General features: G+C 41.4%; 1 protein-coding gene across 8 annotated transcripts in view; it reads right to left on the bottom strand.

Moving 5' to 3' along the window:
• pomt2 (protein-O-mannosyltransferase 2) overlaps nt 1-19,892 on the bottom strand; it is a 344,167-nt gene that overhangs the window by 201,721 nt on the left and 122,554 nt on the right. For all 8 annotated transcript variants that reach the window (XR_009510880.1, XM_059962960.1, XM_059962973.1 and 5 more), the window contains one exon: nt 4,937-5,045. Coding sequence is in view for 7 of the 8 variants with exons in the window: in XM_059962960.1 (XP_059818943.1) it covers nt 4,937-5,045 (109 nt within the window). In the remaining variant the exon portion in view is untranslated. The remainder of the gene's footprint in view (nt 1-4,936; nt 5,046-19,892) is intronic.

Consider the following 19,892-nt stretch of genomic DNA (forward strand, 5'->3'; position numbering starts at 1 on the left):
AGAGAAAATTCAAAAAAACTGAGGTGCAAAGAGACTTGGAAGTCCTTGTCACAAACAAGAGAAAAACTGCAGATGTTGTGAATCCAAGCAACACACACACACAAAATGTTGGAAGTCAGCAGGCCAGGCAGCATCTATGAACAAGAGTATACTTGACGTTTCAGCCAAAGCCCTTCATCAGGACCAAGGGTCTGATGAAAATCTCGGCTTGAAATGCCAACTGTACTTTCTTCCATAGATGCTTCCTAGCCTGCTGAGTTCCTCCAGCATTTTGTGCAAGTCCTTGTACAGGATTCCCTAAAGGTTAATTTGCAGGTTGAATCTGTAGTGAGGAAGACAAATGCAATGTTAGCATTCAATTTCAAGAGGACCAGAATATCAAAGCAAGGATGTAATGTTGAGACTTTTCCTTGGATTCTATAGGATTCTATAGTCGGGGGGGCAGATAGGAGATTTTGTGGGGAAGATCGGGAGTCTCAGATGGTATGTTGCCTCCCTGGTGCCAGGGTCCAGGACATCTCAGATCAGGTGCAGGTTATTCTGGAGAGGGAGGGCAAGAACCCAGATGTTGTGGTCCATGTAGGGACCAACAACGTGGGTAGGATGAGTGAGGGGGTCCTGCGTAGTGAGTTCAGGGAGTTAGGTGCGAAGCTGAAGGGCAGGACCTCCAGGGTAGCAATCTCAGGATTGCTACCTGTGCCACATGCGAGTGAGGCAAGGAACAGAAAGATTATACAGAATAATACGTGGCTGAGAGGATGGTGCAGGAGGGAGGGCTTCAGGTTTTTAGATAATTGGGCTTTGTTCCAGGGAAGGTGGGATCTGTTCCGACGGGACGGTTTACACCTGAACTGGAGCAGTACTAACATTCTTGCAGGAAAGTTTGCTAGTGCTTCTCGGGGGGGGTTTAAACTAAATTTGCAGGGGGCAGGGATCCAGAATGCGAGAGAGGATAGCAAGATGAAGAATAAAGGACAGGAGGGGACTACATGGTTCTGGAATATTAAGTGTGTAGTAAAGAAAGGTGAGGCGGAACAAGTGATAAGGAGGACACATGTACAGAGGGATGGTCTGACGGAACATGGAGTTAAATGTGCAGAAAGAATAAGTAAATTTAGGAAGGACAACAAAATTCAAGAGGCGTATAGCCCAATGGGAGTTCGGGGAGCTGGGTTAAGCATAATAGGCAGCGATTTAAACAGAGAGAGGAGAAATGAGCTAAAAATTCTATATCTGAATGCACGAAGTGTCAGAAATAAGGCAGATAAGCTTGAAGCTCAGGTGCGAATGGGTAACTATGATGTTGTTGGGATAACGGAGACATGGCTGCAGGGAGATCAGACCTGGGAAATGTATGTACAAGGGTATACGTGCTATCGTAGGGACAGAAATGTAGGCAGAGGGGGTGGGGTGGCCCTGTTGGTGAGGAATGAGATTCAGTCCTTTGCAAGGGGGGTACATAGGATCAGGAGAAGTACAGTGTGTGTGGATAGAACTGAGGAACAGTAAGGACAAAAAGACCCTAATGGGTGTTGTCTACAGGCCACCAAACAGTAGCATGGATATTGGGTGCAAGTTGAATAGGGAGTTAACATTGGCATGTGGCAAAGGTTATGTCGTAGTAGTTATGGGGGATTTCAACATGCAGGTGAACTGGGAGAATCAGGTTGGTGCTGGACCCCAGGATAGAGAGTTTGTAGAGTGCCTATGGGATGCATTCTTGGAACAGCTTGTACGAGACCCGACCAGGGACAAGGTTATTCTGGATTTAGTCTTGTGGAATGAACAGGATTTGATAAGCGATCTTGAAGTAAAGGAGCCATTAGGAGGTAGTGACCATAACATGATGTTTTTATCTGTAATTTGAGAAGGATTAGGGAAGATCGGAGGTGTCACTGTTCCAGTTGAACAGGGGAGACTATGGAGCCATGAGGGAGGAGCTGGCCAAAGTTAACTGGACAGATATCCTAGCAGAAAAGACAGTGGAACAGCAATAGCAGGTATTCTTGGGAATAATGCACAAGGTGCAAAATCAGTTCATCCCCCAGAGAAGGAAGGATTCAAAGGGGGGAAAGGGGCCACAGTGGTTGACAAAAGAAGTCAGAGATTGCATAGCATTAAAAAAAAAGTATGACAGAGCTAAGGTGAGTGGGAAGACAGATGATTGGGAAATTTTTAAGGAACAACAGAACTTAACTAAAAAGGCAATACGGGGAGAAAAAATTAGGTGCGAACGCAAGCTAGCCAGGAATATAAAGGAGGATAACAAAAGCTTTTTTAGGTATGTGAAGAGAAAGAAGATAGTTCAGAACATTGTTGGGCCCTTGAAGAATGAATTGGGTGAAACTGTTATGGGAAACAGAGAAATGGCAGAAGAATTTATTAAGTACTTTAGATCTGTCTTCACTAGGGAATACACAAGCAATCTCCCAGATGTATGGATGGGCCAAGGACATAGGGTAACAGAATAAATGAAACAGATTGACATTAGGAAGGAAACGGTGATGAGTAGACTGATGGGACTGATGGGACTGATGGGATGCAGACCCCAGATCCAGATGGTCTGCATCCTAGGGTACTAAAGGAGGTGGCCCTGGAAATTGCGGATGCATTGGTAATCATCTTCCAATGTTCCTTAGATTCAGGATCAGTTCCTGAGGATTGGAGAATGGCTAATGTTATCCCACTTTTTAAGAAAGGAGGAAGGGAGAAAACAGAGAACTATCGTCCTGTCAGCCTAACATCAGTAGTGGGGAAGATGAAGAGTCCATTATTAAAGATGAAATAGTGACATATCTAGATAGCAGTGATAGGATTGGGCCGAGCCAGCATGGATTTACCAAGGGCAAATCATGCTTGACTAAACTATTGGAGTTTTTCGAGGATGTAACCAGGAAGTTAGACAAGGAAGATCCAGTGGATGTAGTGTACCTTGATTTTCAGAAGGCATTTGATAAGGTCCCACACAGGAGATTGGTGGGTAAAATCAGAGCTCATGGCACTGGGGGGGGAAGATATTGACATGGATAGAAAACTGGTTGGTGGATAGAAAGCAAAGGGTAACGGTGAATGGGTGTTTCTTGGAATGGCAAGTGGTGACTAGTGTGGTGCCACAGAGCTCGGTATTGGGACCACAGCTGTTTACGATTTACATCAACGATTTAGATGAAGGCATTGAGAATAACTTCAGCAAGTTTGCTGATGATACTAAGCTGGGTGGCAGTGTGGATGTTAGGAGAATTCAGGGTGACTTGGATAGGCTGAGTGAGTGGGCAGATACTTGGCAGATGATGTTTAATGTGAATAAGTGTGAGGTTATCCACTTTGGGAGTAAGAAGAGGAAGGCAGATTATTATCTGAATGGTGTAGAGTTGGGTAAGGGAGAAATACAAAGAGATCTAGGAGTCCTTGTTCATCAGTCACTGAAGGTGAATGAGCAAGTGCAGCAGGCAGTGAAGAAGGCTAATGGAATGTTGGCCTTTATTACAAAGGGAATTGAGTACAAGAGCAAGGAAATCCTTTTGCATTTGTAAAGGGCCCTGGTGAGACAACACCTGGAGTATTGTGTACAGTTTTGCTCTCCAGGGTTCAGGAAGGACATCCTGGCTATAGAGGAAGTGCAGCGTAGATTCACGAGGTTAATTCCTGGGATGTCCGGACTGTCTTACGCAGAGAGGTTAGAGAGACTGGGCTTGTACACGCTGGAATTACGGAGATTGAGAGGGGACCTGATTGCAACGTATAAGATTATTAAGGGATTGGACAAGATAGAGGCAGGAAATATGTTCCAGATGCTGGGAGAGTCCAGTACCAGAGGGCATGGTTTGAGAATAAGGGGTAGGTCATTTAGGACAGAGTTAAGGAAAAACTCCCAGAGAGTTGTGGGGGTCTGGAATGCACTGCCTCAGAAGGCAGTGGAGGCCAATTCTCTGGATGCTTTCAAGAAGGAGCTAGATAGGTATCTTATGGATAGGGGAATCAAGGGATATGGAGACAAGGCAGGAACCGTGTATTGATAGTAGATGATCAGCCATGATCTCAGAATGGCGGTGCAGACTCGAAGGGCCGAATGGTCTACTTCTGCACCTATTGTCTATTAACCCTATAACACCTCTTTCTAAAGCTGTGATCCCATCATCGGGCCCTGGCAGCAATACTAAAAAGAACATCTTTATCCTCACTCTCTGCCTTCTGCCAGACAGCAAATCTTCCATCAATTTGAGCATCTTACCTCGAACACCACGAGCAGAACTTATTTAGTGGACTCGTGTAGTACCTTGTCAAAGGCCTTCACATACCTAACATATCCTTCGCATACCAAGCTAATCTCATGTAATTTGTTTACACGCATTGTATTTTCTCTGCTACGCTATATTCTTAAGACTCAAGTATGGCATGATCTTACACAGAGTCTCCAGGAAGGGCAGTTTAAGACCCTGGATGTTGATGAGGGAGGAAGTGTAAGGACAGGTATAGCACCGGCTACCATTGAAGGAAAAATGCCAGGGTGTAGAGAGGGATGAACAGACCAGGGACCCTTGGAGAGGTGATGGGACCATATTGTAGCTGGTGTAAATTACGAAAATTGATATGCTGAATGTATTGCAACACACAGAAAATGCTGGAAGAACTCAGCAGGTCATGCAGCATCTATGGAAAACTGCAGTCGATGTTTCAAGTTGAGAACATTTGGCAGGACTTTTTCCGTAGATGCTGTCTGGCCTGCTGAGTCCCTCCAGCATTTTGTGTGTGTTGCTTAGATTTCCAACATCAGCAGATTATCTCTTGCTTGATGCTGAATGTGTTGGCTGATTGGATGAAAGGTACCTTGTTTAGTTAAAAGATATCAAGCAAAAACTATTTTTTTGTATGGTAAAGACCCTATGTGGCATAATTAGCATGCACTTCATCAGACTTATGAATGATTTATACTTACCTGCCCTTCATGGCATTGAACTTCAGCATGCACAGGACAGCTCCCAGAATAAAGAACATTAGAATAGGATCCAACAAGATATACTGTGAAATAGTTATACATCCAGTATCTGCCAAGAAAAACAGAAGTTACAGTAATTCATCCAGTGTCTGCCAATAGAAAGGTATTGCTGCATATGGATTGAACATCATCAGCTCCATCAACACCACAGACTTCAGATCAAAACCAGTCCAGGCCTGGTCAACACTTGAAATCTCTTCAACAATCTGGGGTACTCAGATTTGGATTACAACTAACAATGCCATTGTCAAACATATGAATAAAGCCCTAACATTGTTGAAGAAACAATGAAGCAACACTCAGGACAGAATGCACTTCATGAGAGCAAAAAATAGAGACACCACATGCTGTGATGGACAGAAACAGGCAAGGAGAAGCAAGAAAAGGGCAGACAGTGCCAGATGGGAGGGAAGGGAGACAGAAGCTATAAGGCAAAAAGTGGAGACAAGGGGCAGCAGATGATGGAATTTACTAAATAAAGAAGGTAGGACATTCAAGTAGAAAGGGCTGGCAAATGGAATGAGTTGGAAGAGTGGAGAGGACACTCACGTGATGTACTCTTTGTATCATAAGTGGATACAACAAGGTTGGCAAAGGAAACAAAATTGAATGATGTGCTGGGGGAGTGTGAGTGCTCAGAAAAAGAAATCAGAGATTCATAGAACACTACAGCACAGAAAAAGGCCCTTCAGTCCATCTATTCCATGCTGAACTATTAATCTGCCTAGATCCATCGACCTGCAAAGGGACCAAAGCCTTCCATACTCCTCCCACCCATAAGACCATAAGATATAGGAGCAGAAGTAGACCATTCAGCCCATAAAGTCTGCTCCACCACTCAATAATGGTTGATCCAATTCTTCCAGTCATCTCCACTCCCCTGCTTTCACCTCATACCCTTTGATGCCCTGGCTAATCAAGAACCGAGCTATCGCTGCCTTAAATGCACCCAATGACTTTGCCTCCACAAATGCTCATGGCAAAAAATTCCAAAGATTTACCACACTACCTCACTTTTTTTTAACACATATTATTTATGTTTTTTGCACTTTCTAAAGTAATTTCTCCGCATTTCTGTTCCAAATGGACGTTCTTCAAGTCTATAGTTTCCTTTCTGCTGTCTCCCACCCTTCTTAAATAGTGGAGTAACATTTGCAATTTTCCAGTCATCCAGTAAAATCAATTCTTGAAAGATCATTGTTAATGCCTCCGCAGTCTCTCCAGCTACTTCCTTCAGAACCTGAGGGTGCATTCTATCAGGTACAGGAGATTTATCCACCCTCAGACCATTAAGCTCCTGAGCACCTTCTCAGTCGTAATTTTCATTGCACAAACTTCATTTCCCTGACAACCTTGAATGTCCAGTATACGGCAGACATCTTCCACTGTGAAGACTGATGCAAACTACGCATTCAGTTCCTCTTGTCATCTCTCCATCTCTCATTACGATATCTCCAGTGTCATTTTCTATTGGTCCTATATCTACCCTCGACTCTCTTTTACCCTTTTAGCATTGATATTAGCCTCGACTCTCTTTTACCCTTTTAGCATTGATATTAACCGCCAGCTTCCTTTCTTTCCTAATGACCTTGCTCGTTTCCTTCTGCAAGTTTTTAAAAGCTTCCCAATCCTCTATCTTCCCACTAGCTCTGGCTTCCTTGTATTCCCTCTCTTTTGCTTTTACTTTGGTTCTGACTTCACTTGTCAGCCACAGTGGTGTCCTTCCCCTTGAAAATTTCTTCTTATTTGGAATATATCTGTCTTGCACTTCCCTCATTTTTCGCAGAAACTCCAGCCATTGCTACTCCGCTGTCCTTCCTGCAACTGTCCCTTTTCAGTCAGCTTCAGCCACCTCCCCTCTCATGCCATTGTAATTTCCTTTATTCCACTGAACTACCGACACATTGAATTTTATTTTTATCCCCTCACAAATTTCAGTGAATTCGATCATATTGCAATCACTACAGCTCTTTAACCTTAAGCTCTTTTATCACCTCAGGATCATTGCACAACACCCAATCCAGCACAGCTGATCCCCCAGTGGGCTCAACAACAAGCTGTTCTAAAAAAGCCATCCCTTAGATATTCCACAAATTCTCTTTCTTGATGTCCAGTACAACCTGGATTTCCCAATCCACTTTCATGTTAAAATCCCCACGATTATCATGACATTGCCTTTCTGACACGCCTTTTCTATCTCCTGCTGTAAATTATAATCCACATCCCAGCTGCTGCTTGGAGGCCTGTATACAATTGCCATTAGGTTCCTTTTACCCTTGCCATTTCTGAACTCAACCCATAGAGATTCTACACCTTCCAATCCTAATGTCATCTCTTTCTAATGATTTAATATTGTTTCTTATACACCGAGCCAAACCACCGCCCCCCCCCCCCGCCTACTAACCTATCCTTCCGATACACCATATATCCTTGGACATTAGCTCCCAATGGCAGCCATACTTTAGCCAAGTTTCAGAGATGGCCATAATGTCGTACTTGCCAATCAGTAGCCTAATTTCAAGATCAGCCATTTTATTCCTAATGCTGCATGCATTCAAGTATAACACTCTCAGTCCTGTATTTGTTACTTTGTACCTACCAACGTACCTATCAAAATTTCTCTAAAATGTTGAAATTGAACCCGTATCTATCACTTGGGCAAGCAGTTTATTCCACAGTGAAGTTTCCCCTGATTTTCCCTTAAACATTTACTCTTCCACCTTTACCCTTGACCTCTAGTTCTAGTCTCCCCAATCCTCAGTAGACAAAGTCTGCTTGCATTTAAACTATTAAGCAGAAGGCATTGAGATCTCATTGAAATCTTCCAAATGTTAAAAGAACTAGTTAAGTTGGAAATGGAAAAGTTGGAAATGGAAAAGGAGTATTCAGAACTAAAGGGTAGAGCCATAAAATTCAGGGGCAACCTTTTTGAACAGGAACATAGAAAACCTACAGCACAATAAAGGCCCTCCAGCCCGCAAAGTTGCGTCGAACATGTCCCTACCTTAGAAATTACTAGGCTTACCTATAGCCACCTATTTTACTAAGCTCCATGTACCTATCCAAAAGTCTCTTAAAAGGCCATATCATATTTGCCTCCACCACCATGGCCAGCAGCCCATTCCACGCACCCACCACTCTCTAAGTAAAAAAACTTACCCCTGTCATCTCCTCTATACATACTCCCCAGCATCTTAAACCTGTGTCCTCTTCTGGTAACCATTTCAGCCCTGGGAAAAAGCCTCTGACTATCCACACGATCAAGACCTCTCATCATCTTATACACATCTATCAGGTCACCTCACGACCTCTGTCACTCCAAGGAGAAAAAGCCGAGTTCACTCAACATATTCTCATAAGGCATGCTCCCCAATCCAAGCAACATCCTTGTAAATCTCCTCTGCACCCTTTCTATGGCTTCCACATCTTTCCTGTAGTAAGGGGACCAGAACTGAGCACAGTACTCCAAGTGGGGTCTGACCAGGGTCCTATACTGTATAGCTGCAAAATTATCTCTTGGGTCCTAAATTCAATTCCACGATTGATGAAAGCCAATACACCGAACGCCTTCTTAACCACAGAGTCAAACTGCATAGCTGCTTTGAGCATCCTATAGACTCGGACCCCAAGATCCCTCTGATCCTCCACACTGCCAAGAGTCTTACCATTAATACTATATTTTGCCATCATATTTGACATACCAAAATGAACCACTTCACACTTATCTGGGATGAACTCCATCTGCCACTTCTCAGCCCAGTTTTGCATCTTATCAATGCCCCACTGTAACCTCTGACAGCCCTCCACACTATCCACAATAGCTCCAACCTTTGTGTCATCAACCTATCACAGCTTCCCTGTCTCATTGGAACGTATCTATGCAGAACTCCACACAATTATCCCCTGAACATTTGCCACATTTCTTCCGTACTTTTCCCTGAAAACATCTGTTTCCAATTTAAGCTTCCATCTGTATCCAAGATGGTGGTGCGACGCAGCTTGCAGCGGCCACTCCGGAGCTGATGTCTGTTATTTGTTAAGCGGGGTGCCGTGCACAATCCTAATCTGATGAAAAACGGACGTGGGAGCACGGAGGAACATCTGGAAATCTCCAGGAAGGCCTTCTTCATTGCTGCTGCTGCTGAGGCCCAGGTATCTGCTGAGAAGAACAGGCCACCAGTCTTTGGGGTCACATTACCAGTGGCCGCTGGTGGGGGTGTCTTAATGTGCTAGGCAGAGGATGGTGCTCGGGGAGGCTGTGCCGGAGAGGATAGTCAGAGGCTCGACGGACTCGGAGTCTGCTGCAGTTGGGGCACTTTCAATGTGTGCTGCGTCTGTGAGGCTGGGTCTGACGGAGCTTTCATTGTATGCTGCGTTTGCGAGACTGAGTCCGGAGGCACATTGGAAGTCCATAGCAGGGGTATTCCCTTCTGCCGCCAGCGTGGGATGACGAGTCTGTCAGGACTCTGAGAACTTGTGGAAACTGTGTGGTGGTTTCTTTCAAACTTACAGTCTTTTAACATCTTTGGACTATTTTTTTTTACTGTGTCCATGGTCTGGTTTTTTTTTATCAATTATGGTATTGTCTGCACTGTTGTAACTATATGTTAACTATAACTATATGTAACTATAGTGTTTTGTGTAGCTCTTAGCTTTAGTTTTTGGTTTGTTGGGTGGTAGAGTTAGTCTCTTGACTCGGTGTATCTGAGTAGTCTTGTTATGTCTGGTGGATTTGGAGCTCCTTTCCAGACAACGCGATAAGATGGTAGCGCGATATTAATACGTAGCAGCCTCTCCAGACTCTGGATTGGGGATTGCCAAACGTTATGTGGATTTTCTGGTGTAGTCTGTTTTGTCATGTGCTTTTGTGATATCATTCTGAAGGAACGTTGTCTCATTTTTTAAATGCATTGCATTTGTGGTTTCTAAATGACAATAAACAGAAATTCAATTCAATTCCCTGCCTGAGAACCTCCTAATTCCCCTTACTCCAATTAAACACGTCCTAACTTGTCTGTTCCTATCTATCTCCATTGGTATTGTAAAGAAGATAGAATTATGATCAATATCTCCAAAATGCTCTCCCACTGATAGATCTGACATCTGACCAGGATCATTTCCCAGTACCAAATCAAGTACAGCCTCTCCTCTTGTCAGCTTATCTAAATATTGTGTCAAGAAACCTTCCTGAGCACTCCTAACAAACTCCACTCCATCTAAACCCCTTGCTCTAGGGCGATGCCAATCAATATTTGGGAAATTAAAATCTCCCATCACGACAACTCTTATTATTACAGTTTTCCAGGATCTGTTTCCCTATCTGCTCCTCGATATCCCTGTTACTATTGGGCGGCCTATAAAAAACACCCAGTAAAGTTATTGACCCCTTCCTGTTCCTAACCTCTACCCACAGAGACTCCGTAGACAATCCCTCCATGGCATCCACCTTTTCTGCAGCCATGATACTATCTCTGATCAACAGTGCCATGCCCCCACCTCTTTTGCGTCCCTCCCTGTCTTTTCTGAAATATCTAAAACCCGGCACTTGAAGTAACCATTCCTGTCCGAGCCATCCAAGTCTCTGTAATGGCCACCACATCATAGCTCCAAGTACTGATCCACACTCTTAAGCTCATCCGCTTTGTTCACAATACTCCTTGTGTTAAAATAGACACATCTCAAACCTTCAGTCTGAGCGCTTCTCTTCTCTGTCACCTGCCTATCCTCCCTCTCGCACTGTCTACAAGCTTTCTCTATTTGAGAGCCAACCTCCTCTTCCCCAGTCTCTTCAGTTCAGTTCCCACCCAACAATCCTGGTTTAAACTCTCCGCAATAGCCTCAGCAAAATTCCCTGCTAGGATGTTGTTCCCCCGGGATTAAACTGCAACCTGTCCTTTTTGTACAGGTCATACCTGCTGCAAAAGAGGTAGGTCTCAATGATCTAGAAATCTGAATCCCTGTCCCCTATTCCAATCCCTCAGCCATGCATTTATCTTCAACCTCATCCTATTCCTATTCTCACTGTCACTTGGCACAGGCAGCAATCCTGAGATTACTATCTTTGTGGTCCTGCTTCTCTCAACTTCCTTCTTAACTCCCTGTAGTCTTTGTTCAGCACCTCTTCCCTTTTCCTACCTATGTCATTGGTACCAATATATAACAAAACCTGTTCTCCTGCCCACCACAGGATATCTTGAATGTGATCTGAAGCATCCCAGACCCTGGCACCTGGGAGGCAAACTACCATCCGAGTTTCCTTCCTGCATCCACAGAATCGCCTGTCTGACCCCCTAACTACAGTAAGGAGGAATTTTTTTTAGCTAGTGGTGAATCTGTGGAATGCTCTGCCACAGACTGTGGTGGAGGCCAAGTTTGTGGGTATATTTAAAGTAGGAGTTGATAGATTCCTAATTGGACAGGACATCAAGGTGAGAGGGCAGGTGTATGGGGTTGAATAGGATCCGGGATCAGCCATGATGAAATGATGAAGTGGACTCGATGGGCTGAATGATCTAATTGCTGCTAAGTCTTATGAATTATCCATACCCATTATAATTTTGTATACCTCAATCAAATCTTTCTCATTCTTCTACACTGTGGGGAATAACGTCCCAACCTGCTCAACCTTTCCCGAAAACACAGGACCTCAACTGACAAAATCCTTGTAAATTTTCTCTACACTCTTTTGATTTGACTGACATTTTTCCTGTAAGTAGGTGACCAAAACCGCACACAATAACCCAAATTGGACATCACCAATAACATACAGAAGCAAACTGAGGGTAGACTTGAAGCTGCAGAAATTTGGTTTTTGAGAATAGTGATGAAAATATCATGGAAGGACAGAGTTACAAATGAGTAAGTGTTGCAAAAAGCCAGATTAAGAGAGTTGATATCATCAATCAGGAAATGGCAGCTGGAATTTCTAAGACATGTACTGAGGAAAGGGAAGCTCAAACATCTTGCAGTTTCTGGAAAATTGATGGAAGGAAAAGTTGCAAGTAAGAGCACGTAACATTTATGAGTTACATTAAGGGATGGCCAGGCAAACATTTTGAAAAGCTTACTCTTGAAGCGTGGAGGATTACTCTTGGCAGTGTGGAAGATCAGAGGGATCTTGGGGTCCAAGACCATAGAAGACTCAAAGAGACTGCGCAGGTTGACTGTATGGTTAATAAGGCATACGGTATATTGGCCTTCATCAACCACGGGATTGAGTTCAAGAGCCAAGAGGTATTGTTACAGCTTACAGGACCCTGGTCAGACACCACTTGGAGTACTGTGCTCAGTTCTGGTCACCTCACTATTGGAAGGATGTGGAAACCACAGAAAGGGTGCAGAGGAGATTTACGAGGATGTTGTCTATTGAGGAGCATATGCCTTGTGAGAATAGGTTGAGTGAACTCAGCCTTTTCTCCTTGGAGTGGCGGAGAATGAAAGGTGACCTGATAGAGGTGTATAAGATGATGAGAGGCATTGATCATGTGGATAGTCAGAGGCTTTTACCCAGGGCTGAAATGGCTAACACGAGAGGGCACAGTTTTAAGGTGCTTGGAAGTACGTACAGAGGAGATGTCAGGGTTAAATATTTTAATTATTTTAGCAGTGAGTATATGGAATAGGTTGCCAGTGACTGTAGTAGAGGCGGATACAACAGGGTCTTTTAAGAGACTCTTGGATAGGTACATGCTTAAAAAAATAGAGCTATGAAAAATATGTAATTTCTAAACTAAGTACATGTTCGGCATAGCATTGTGGGCTGTTTAGCTTGTATTGTGCTGTAAGATTTCTAGGTTTCTATTAGAACATCTCATATTAAAGATAGATGAGAGACCATGATCACCCATGATACTGAATAATGTCTTGTCCAACTCTGTGAGCGAAAACTAAACCTGAGAATTAAGGGTTAACAAAATCATGAGAATAGCAGGGTAAGATGCAGACAGGGTTGTCTGGTCATACTAATTAGCAATAAGTTCTGGTAGAAATATGAACTGATAATGCACACAAGTAGTAAGAATTGGTAACACATGAATTTTGTATGTATGGAGGAACACTCACCCTTCAAGGCTACAGGACTAAGAGCTTGGTTTATAATTAATGGGGAACTGACTATGTATGTTGGGACCCTTTATCTAATTTTGTGTAAGGTATAGAAGCATCTGGATCCTTGTCGATTAGGTCTAAGCAGGAACTCTTGACCTCTGAAAACTGCTGAACTATGTGTATTTTAAGCTATAAAAGACCATGCCTGACCTCGTTTTAGCAGTCTCTTCTTGGGCTCTCCATGATCGTAGGATATAGTAATTAAACCGAGTACCAGGCTGTCTTTGTTCAAGTCTAATTGGCAGTAGTAAATTCCTATGACAATCTGGCAACAAGGGTGGGATCCCTATAGATGCATGATCCAAGTGAACCCTGACCAATCTCGTTTAGAGGAAACCGACTTGTGAGACTTCCTTGAAAGATCGGAATTAAGATCAGGATCGGGGGAGAGAGTCAGTATCCTTGTTCCGAGTGGTGCGCTCTTCTGGACCGAGATCTCAAATGTTGTTCCCAGAATCTGCTGGAGCCACCTTCCCAGTCCAAGTAACATTAGCAAATTTGCTGATGATACAAAGCTGGGTGGCAGTATGAAATGTCAGGAGGATGTTATGAGAATGCAGGGTGACTTGGACAGGTTGGGTGAGTGGGCAAATGTATGGCAGGTGCAGTTTAATGTGGATAAATGTGAGGTTATCCACTTTGGTGGCAAGAACAGGAAGGCAGATTACTATCTAAATGGAGTCAAGTTAGGAAAAGGGGAAGTACAACGAGATCTAGGTGCTCTTGTACATCAGTCAATGAAAGCAAGCATGCAGGTACAGTAGGCAGTGAAGAAAGCTAATGGCATGCTGGCTTTTATAACAAGAGGAATTGAGTACAGGAGTAAAGAAGTCCTTCTGCAGCTGTACAGGGCCCTGGTGAGACCCCACCTGGAGTATTGTGTGCAGTTTTGGTCTCCAAATTTGAGGAAGGACATTCTTGCTATTGAGGGGGTGCAGCGTAGGTTCACAAGGTTAATTCCCGGAATGGCGGGACTGTCATATGTTGAAAGATTGGAGCAACTGGGCTTGTATATACTGGAATTTAGAACGATGAGAGGGGATCTGATTGAAACATTTAAGATTATTAAGGGATTGGACACGCTGGAGACAGGAAGCATGTTCCCGCTGATGGGTGAGTCCAGAACTAGAGGCCACAGATTAAGAATAAGGGGTAGAGCATTTAGAACAGAGATGCGGAAAAACTTTTTCACCCAGAGAGTGGTGGATATGTAGAATGCTCTGCCCCAGAAGGCAGTGGAGGCCAAGACACTGGATGCATTCAAGAGTGAGTTAGATAGAGCTCATCGATAGGCAGGTCAAGGGATATGGGGAGAGGGCAGGAATGGGGTACTGATTGTGTATGATCAGTCATGATCACAGTGAATGGCGGTGCTGGCTAGAAGGGCCGAATGGCCTACTCCTGCACCTACTGTCTATTGTCATAGTTCCAAGTGCTCCTATCACCACTGGGATTACTCTGGCTTTAACTTTCCACATTCTATCTATCTGATCTTTCAAACCCTGGTATTTCTCCAGCTTCTCATTCTTTCTTCCTGACATTTCTTTCATTCCGGATTGCCACATCTATTGCTATTGCTTTCTTCCTTTCCTTGTCCAGTATTACTATGCCTAGTTGGTTGGCCAGTACCTACTTATCAGTCTCTGTTTGTAAGTCCCACAAGATCTTAGCTCTGTCACTCTCCACTACCTTCTTGGATGCTTCCCAATTGGACGTGGGTGTCCAATCCATGGACAGCACAGATGTTTCTGTACATAATTCTTGCAACTTTGTTGTGCCATTCAGTGTATGCTGTCCCTGGTTACATCTTGCACTCTACTATAATGTGCTGGATGGTTTCAGCAGATTCCTTGCAGTCTGCATCTTGGTGTGACAGATCCTTGTTTCTATTGCTATCGTGTTCAGCACCTGTTCTTGTGCAGCCATTAGTCCGTAAATCCAAAGTCCCTCTGCAACTCCGATGTTTGAATTTTCTCCCCATTTAATTAAGAGTCTGCACTATTGCTCCTTTTACTAAAATGTATTATCATACACTTATTCCATCTGCCACTTTTTTGCCCATTCTTCCAACTTTTCCTGTTGCAATCACATGGTTTCCTCAGGACAACCTACTCCTCCACCTACCTTTGCCACAAAACTATCTGTTCCATTATCCAAACCATTGACAAACAATGTGAACAGTTGCGGTCCCAATACTGACCCTTGAGGAACACCACTAGACACCGGCAACCAACCAAAAATGGCTCTTTTTATTCCCACTCACTGCTTCTAGCCTGTCAGCCATTCCGCCATCCATGCCAGTATCTTTCCTGTAATGCCATAGGATTTTATCTTCTTAAGCATCCTTATAAAACGCCTTTTCAAAATCTTAGTAAATGACAACCACTGCCTCTCCGTCCAACCTGCAGGTTACTTCCTCGAAGAACTATAACAGATTTGTCAGCCACAATTTTGCTTTACGTAAACCATGATGACTTTGACTCATTTTATCATTAGTCTCCAAGTAGCCAGAAACCTCATCCTTAAAAATAGACTACAACACTTTCCCAAATGCTGAGGTTAGGCTAACTGGCCTATAATTTGCATTACTTTGTCTTCCTCCCCTCTTAAAGAGTGCAGTGACATTCGCAATCTTCCAGTCCTCTGGGACCGTGCCAGAATCAAGTAATTCCTGAAAAGGTCATAACCAATGCATCTCTTCAGCAACCTCTCTCAAGAATCTAGGATGTAGTCATCAGGACCAGGTGACTTATCCACCTTAAGATCTTTCAGTTTGCCTTGCACTTTTTTCTTTGTAATAGCAATGGCGCACACTCCTGAAACCTGGCACACTGCCACTGTCTTCCACAGTGAAGACAGATGCAAAGTACTCATTAAGTTCATCTGCCATTTCTTTGTCCCCATTACTATCTCACCAGTATCATTTTCCTGTGGTCCAATATCAACTCTCACCTCCCTTTTACTTTTTATATAACTGGAAAAAAAATTCATATCCTGCTTTATATTATTGGCTTGTTTGTCCTCATATTGCAACTTTTCCTCCCTGACAGCTTTTTTAGTTGCCTTTTATTGAACTAGACTGGAATCACGAGGGATGTTTGACTGCTATGGCAGTGTTTGAATGCCATAATCTTCTATAAAGTTAAATCTAGCAACACAGGACCAGCAAAACTGCTTCCAAATGAGCTCAATACCTTCTACATTCACTTTGACCACCAGAACAGGGAGGAATCATGAGGGTACAGAATCTTTTTGCTCCTGTTAGGTTGAAAGGTTAAAAGTTTGAGAGAGCCATGGTTTTCAAGGGATATTGGAAAATTGGTTAGGAAAAAGAGAGATATCTACAATAAATATAGGCAACATGAAGTAAATGAGGTGCTTGAGGAATACAAAGAATGTAAGAAGAATCTTAAGAAAGAAATTAGAAAACCTAAAAGAAGATTCAAGGTTGCTTTGGCAAGTAAGGTGAAAATAAATCCAAAGGGTTTCTACAGTTATATTAATAGCAAAAGGATAGTGAGGGATAAAATTGGTCCCTTAGACAATCAGTGTGGACAGCTATGTGTGGAGCAAGGGAGTTTCAAGATGGCGACGTAAACATCTGCCTTTTAGGCGGTCTTCATTTTTTCAACTATAATCACTCTTTAATCAAATCTTTTCGTACTTAATCATATGGGTTGATACTTACGATTAACTTTTTTTTTCTACAACAATATTTGATCTAATCTTGTCAAACTTAAAATGGCTACAGGTAAGAAATCGTCTAAGGATCCTTTATCCCTCGATGCAATTTCTAATCTTCTGGATATTAAACTTGCAAGTTTGGAAAGTAAACTGGCAAGTTTGGAAAATAAGCTTACCACGAAAATGTCTGAACTTGAAGGAGTTGTTAGATCGCTTGATACTAAGCTTCAATCGCAGGCATCAGATATTCAACGGCATGAAGATAAGATCACAACTCTTGAAAAATTAATTTGTGAAAAAATACGTACAATTGAAACGTTGGAGAAGAAAACAGTAGATCAGTATAAGTCTAAAATTACCGATCTTGAAAACCGATCTCGCAGACAGAATTTGCGAATCATCGGGCTTCCCGAAAAAGTTGAGTCCAGTGACTTAACTGAATTTTTCTCTAACTTATTGTGGGAAATTTTCGGTGCTGAAGGTTTGCATGCTAAACCTGTTATCGATCGTGCTCACAGAGTTGCGAGATTTTCGGCTGCGAGAGACAAACCACGAGTTGTGATTGTTCGCCTCCATTATCCTCGGGAGAAAGAGCTTTTAATCCGATTAGCTCATCAAAAAGGTATGATTTCTCACAGAAACTACATGTTTCCTATTGTTGAAGATTATTCATTTGAAGTGATGAAAGCGAGAATCACTTTTAAACCAGTGATGGCAGAGATTCATTCAATTGGATTTAAACAAGTTTTAAGATACCCAGCGAATCTCAGAATTACGTTGAATGACAACAGTCAGCAATTCCTTAACACTCCAGAAGAAGCGAAGAAATTCGTCGAAGAATATCGACTTTCTAGTACAAGTTGAACTATGTGTTATGTTGAAGAATTCTTGGAGAGAAGATGCCATCTCGTTTTGGGTTTTACCCTATGAAGCTGCGTTATAGCTTTTTACCTTCATCTACAGATATGTTTTTTTTTATTATTATTATGGTTTATAGATGCTCTTTAAATTTTTCGATAATGTCTTTTTTCTTATTCTTTTTTCTGTTTTGGATATATACGTTTATATTTTGTAATAATGATTTACTTTTTTTTAAGATGTCATTTCTTCTTCCGATAAGACTTTGCTTCCCGTAAGCATTTATTTGTTTGCTTGTACTTGGATATGGGACAAATGTTTTGGATTTTTTGGACTTTTTTTTATATTGTAGTGTCTATTAAATCTTTTTTTAATCCTATTTTGATAACTTTTAAATTTTTTAATAGATTGCTGAACTTACATTTATATTTTGTAATATGGGTTTTTTCAAAATGTCGTTTCTTCTTCCCATAAGTCTTTGCTTTTGAAACATCATTTTTCTTGTATTTGAATATGGAATCTTTTTTTTTAAAGGTATATTACACTCTTTCAAATTTTAATGTTTATCCTTTTTTATTAATGATTGTTTGCTTTATTATATTAATTTCTTTTTCATTCTGACTGATATATATTCTCTTTTTGCAACCCTGTATTTAAATCTGGGTGTTTTATCTTTATATAGTTTTATTATCTTTTCATGGAGCTGCCATCTTGAAATGGGGGTAATATTAGTATTAGTTTGTGCGCCTGCCGCTTGGCTTTTTTTTGAGGGGTTGGGGGAGGGAGTAGGGATCTTTTTTCACGCTTTTGCTTTTTATTTTTTTGCTTTTAGTTCATGGGCCGACTTTAAATTATTAATATTGGTGAGGTGTCATGTTCTCCGGTTGCTCCTATATCATTTTTCCTTCTTCCTGAATTATGGGTTATGTGTCTTTTTAACCTTTTATGATATATACAATTAATATTGTCATGATGGATAAGTCTATTAATTTTATTTCTTGGAATAATAATGGTTTAAATCATCCGATTAAACGTAAAAAAATATTTAAAGTATTCCATAGACTAAATGCTAATATCTTTGCACAGGAGACCCATATTAGGAGGGAGGATAATCAATGCTTTTTTAGGTTCTGGAAGGGTCAACAATTTCATTCGAATTGTACCACCAAAATTAGGGGTGTGTCTATTTTTATAGACCCCTCAATTTCATTTATACATCATGAAATTATATCTGATCCACAGGGCAGATTCTTGTTGATTACTGGTTCACTTTTTAATCGAAAAGTGGCTCTAGTTAATATTTATGCTCCAAACTTTGACTGCCCTGAATTTTTTAAACTTTTATTTACTTCACTTCCTAATCTAAATGAATATATGTTGATAATGGGTATAGATTTCAATTGTTGTTTGAATCCTTTGATGGATAGATCTAAACCTATTCGAATTCTTCCGAATAGATCAGCCTTACTTATTAATTCTTTTATGGTTGATTCGGGAATTACTGAAATATGGCGGTTTTTGAATCCTAAAGATAAAGAATTTTCATTTTTTTCACATGTATATCATAGTTATTCTAGAATTGATTATTTCCTTATTGATCATCGTTTACTAACAGATTTTACTGATTGTAAATATGATTCTATTGCTATTTCGGATCATGCACCTTTGAAATTATCTATCAAGATTTCGGACTCTTCCATTAATACTAGATCTTGGAGACTCAACGCTACTTTGCTTCAAGATCCAGAATTTATTACCTTCATAAAACAACAAATTTACTTATTTTTTTCAACAAACTATACCAAAGAGATTGACAGAGGAATACTTTGGGACTCTTTTAAGGCTTTTATTCGTGGACAAATTATCTCATATTCCGCTGGTAAAAGAAAACAAAGATATTTAGATATAGCTTTATTAGTGGATAAAATTAAAGAAATTGATAAGATTTACTCCGTGACTCCTACCATATAAGAAGAGAGTTGAGCTTCAAATGGAACATAGCTTATTATTACCTTCTTCAATTGAGAATCAATTAATTAAGACCAGGGCTCAATTTTATATTCATAGTGATCGAACTGATAAATTGTTAGCTAACCAATTAAAAGCTATTTCGACTAAGCAACAAATTATTAAAATTCGTAAACAAGATGGTAATCTGACTACTGATCATAAAGAAATCAATAATACTTTGCAAGATTTTTATAAATCTTTATATCAATCAGAATTTGATGGCGATCTGTCTATGATG

The sequence above is a fragment of the Hypanus sabinus genome, chromosome 2 (genome assembly GCF_030144855.1).
Source record: "Hypanus sabinus isolate sHypSab1 chromosome 2, sHypSab1.hap1, whole genome shotgun sequence".
NCBI classification, from domain to species: Eukaryota; Metazoa; Chordata; class Chondrichthyes; order Myliobatiformes; family Dasyatidae; genus Hypanus; species Hypanus sabinus.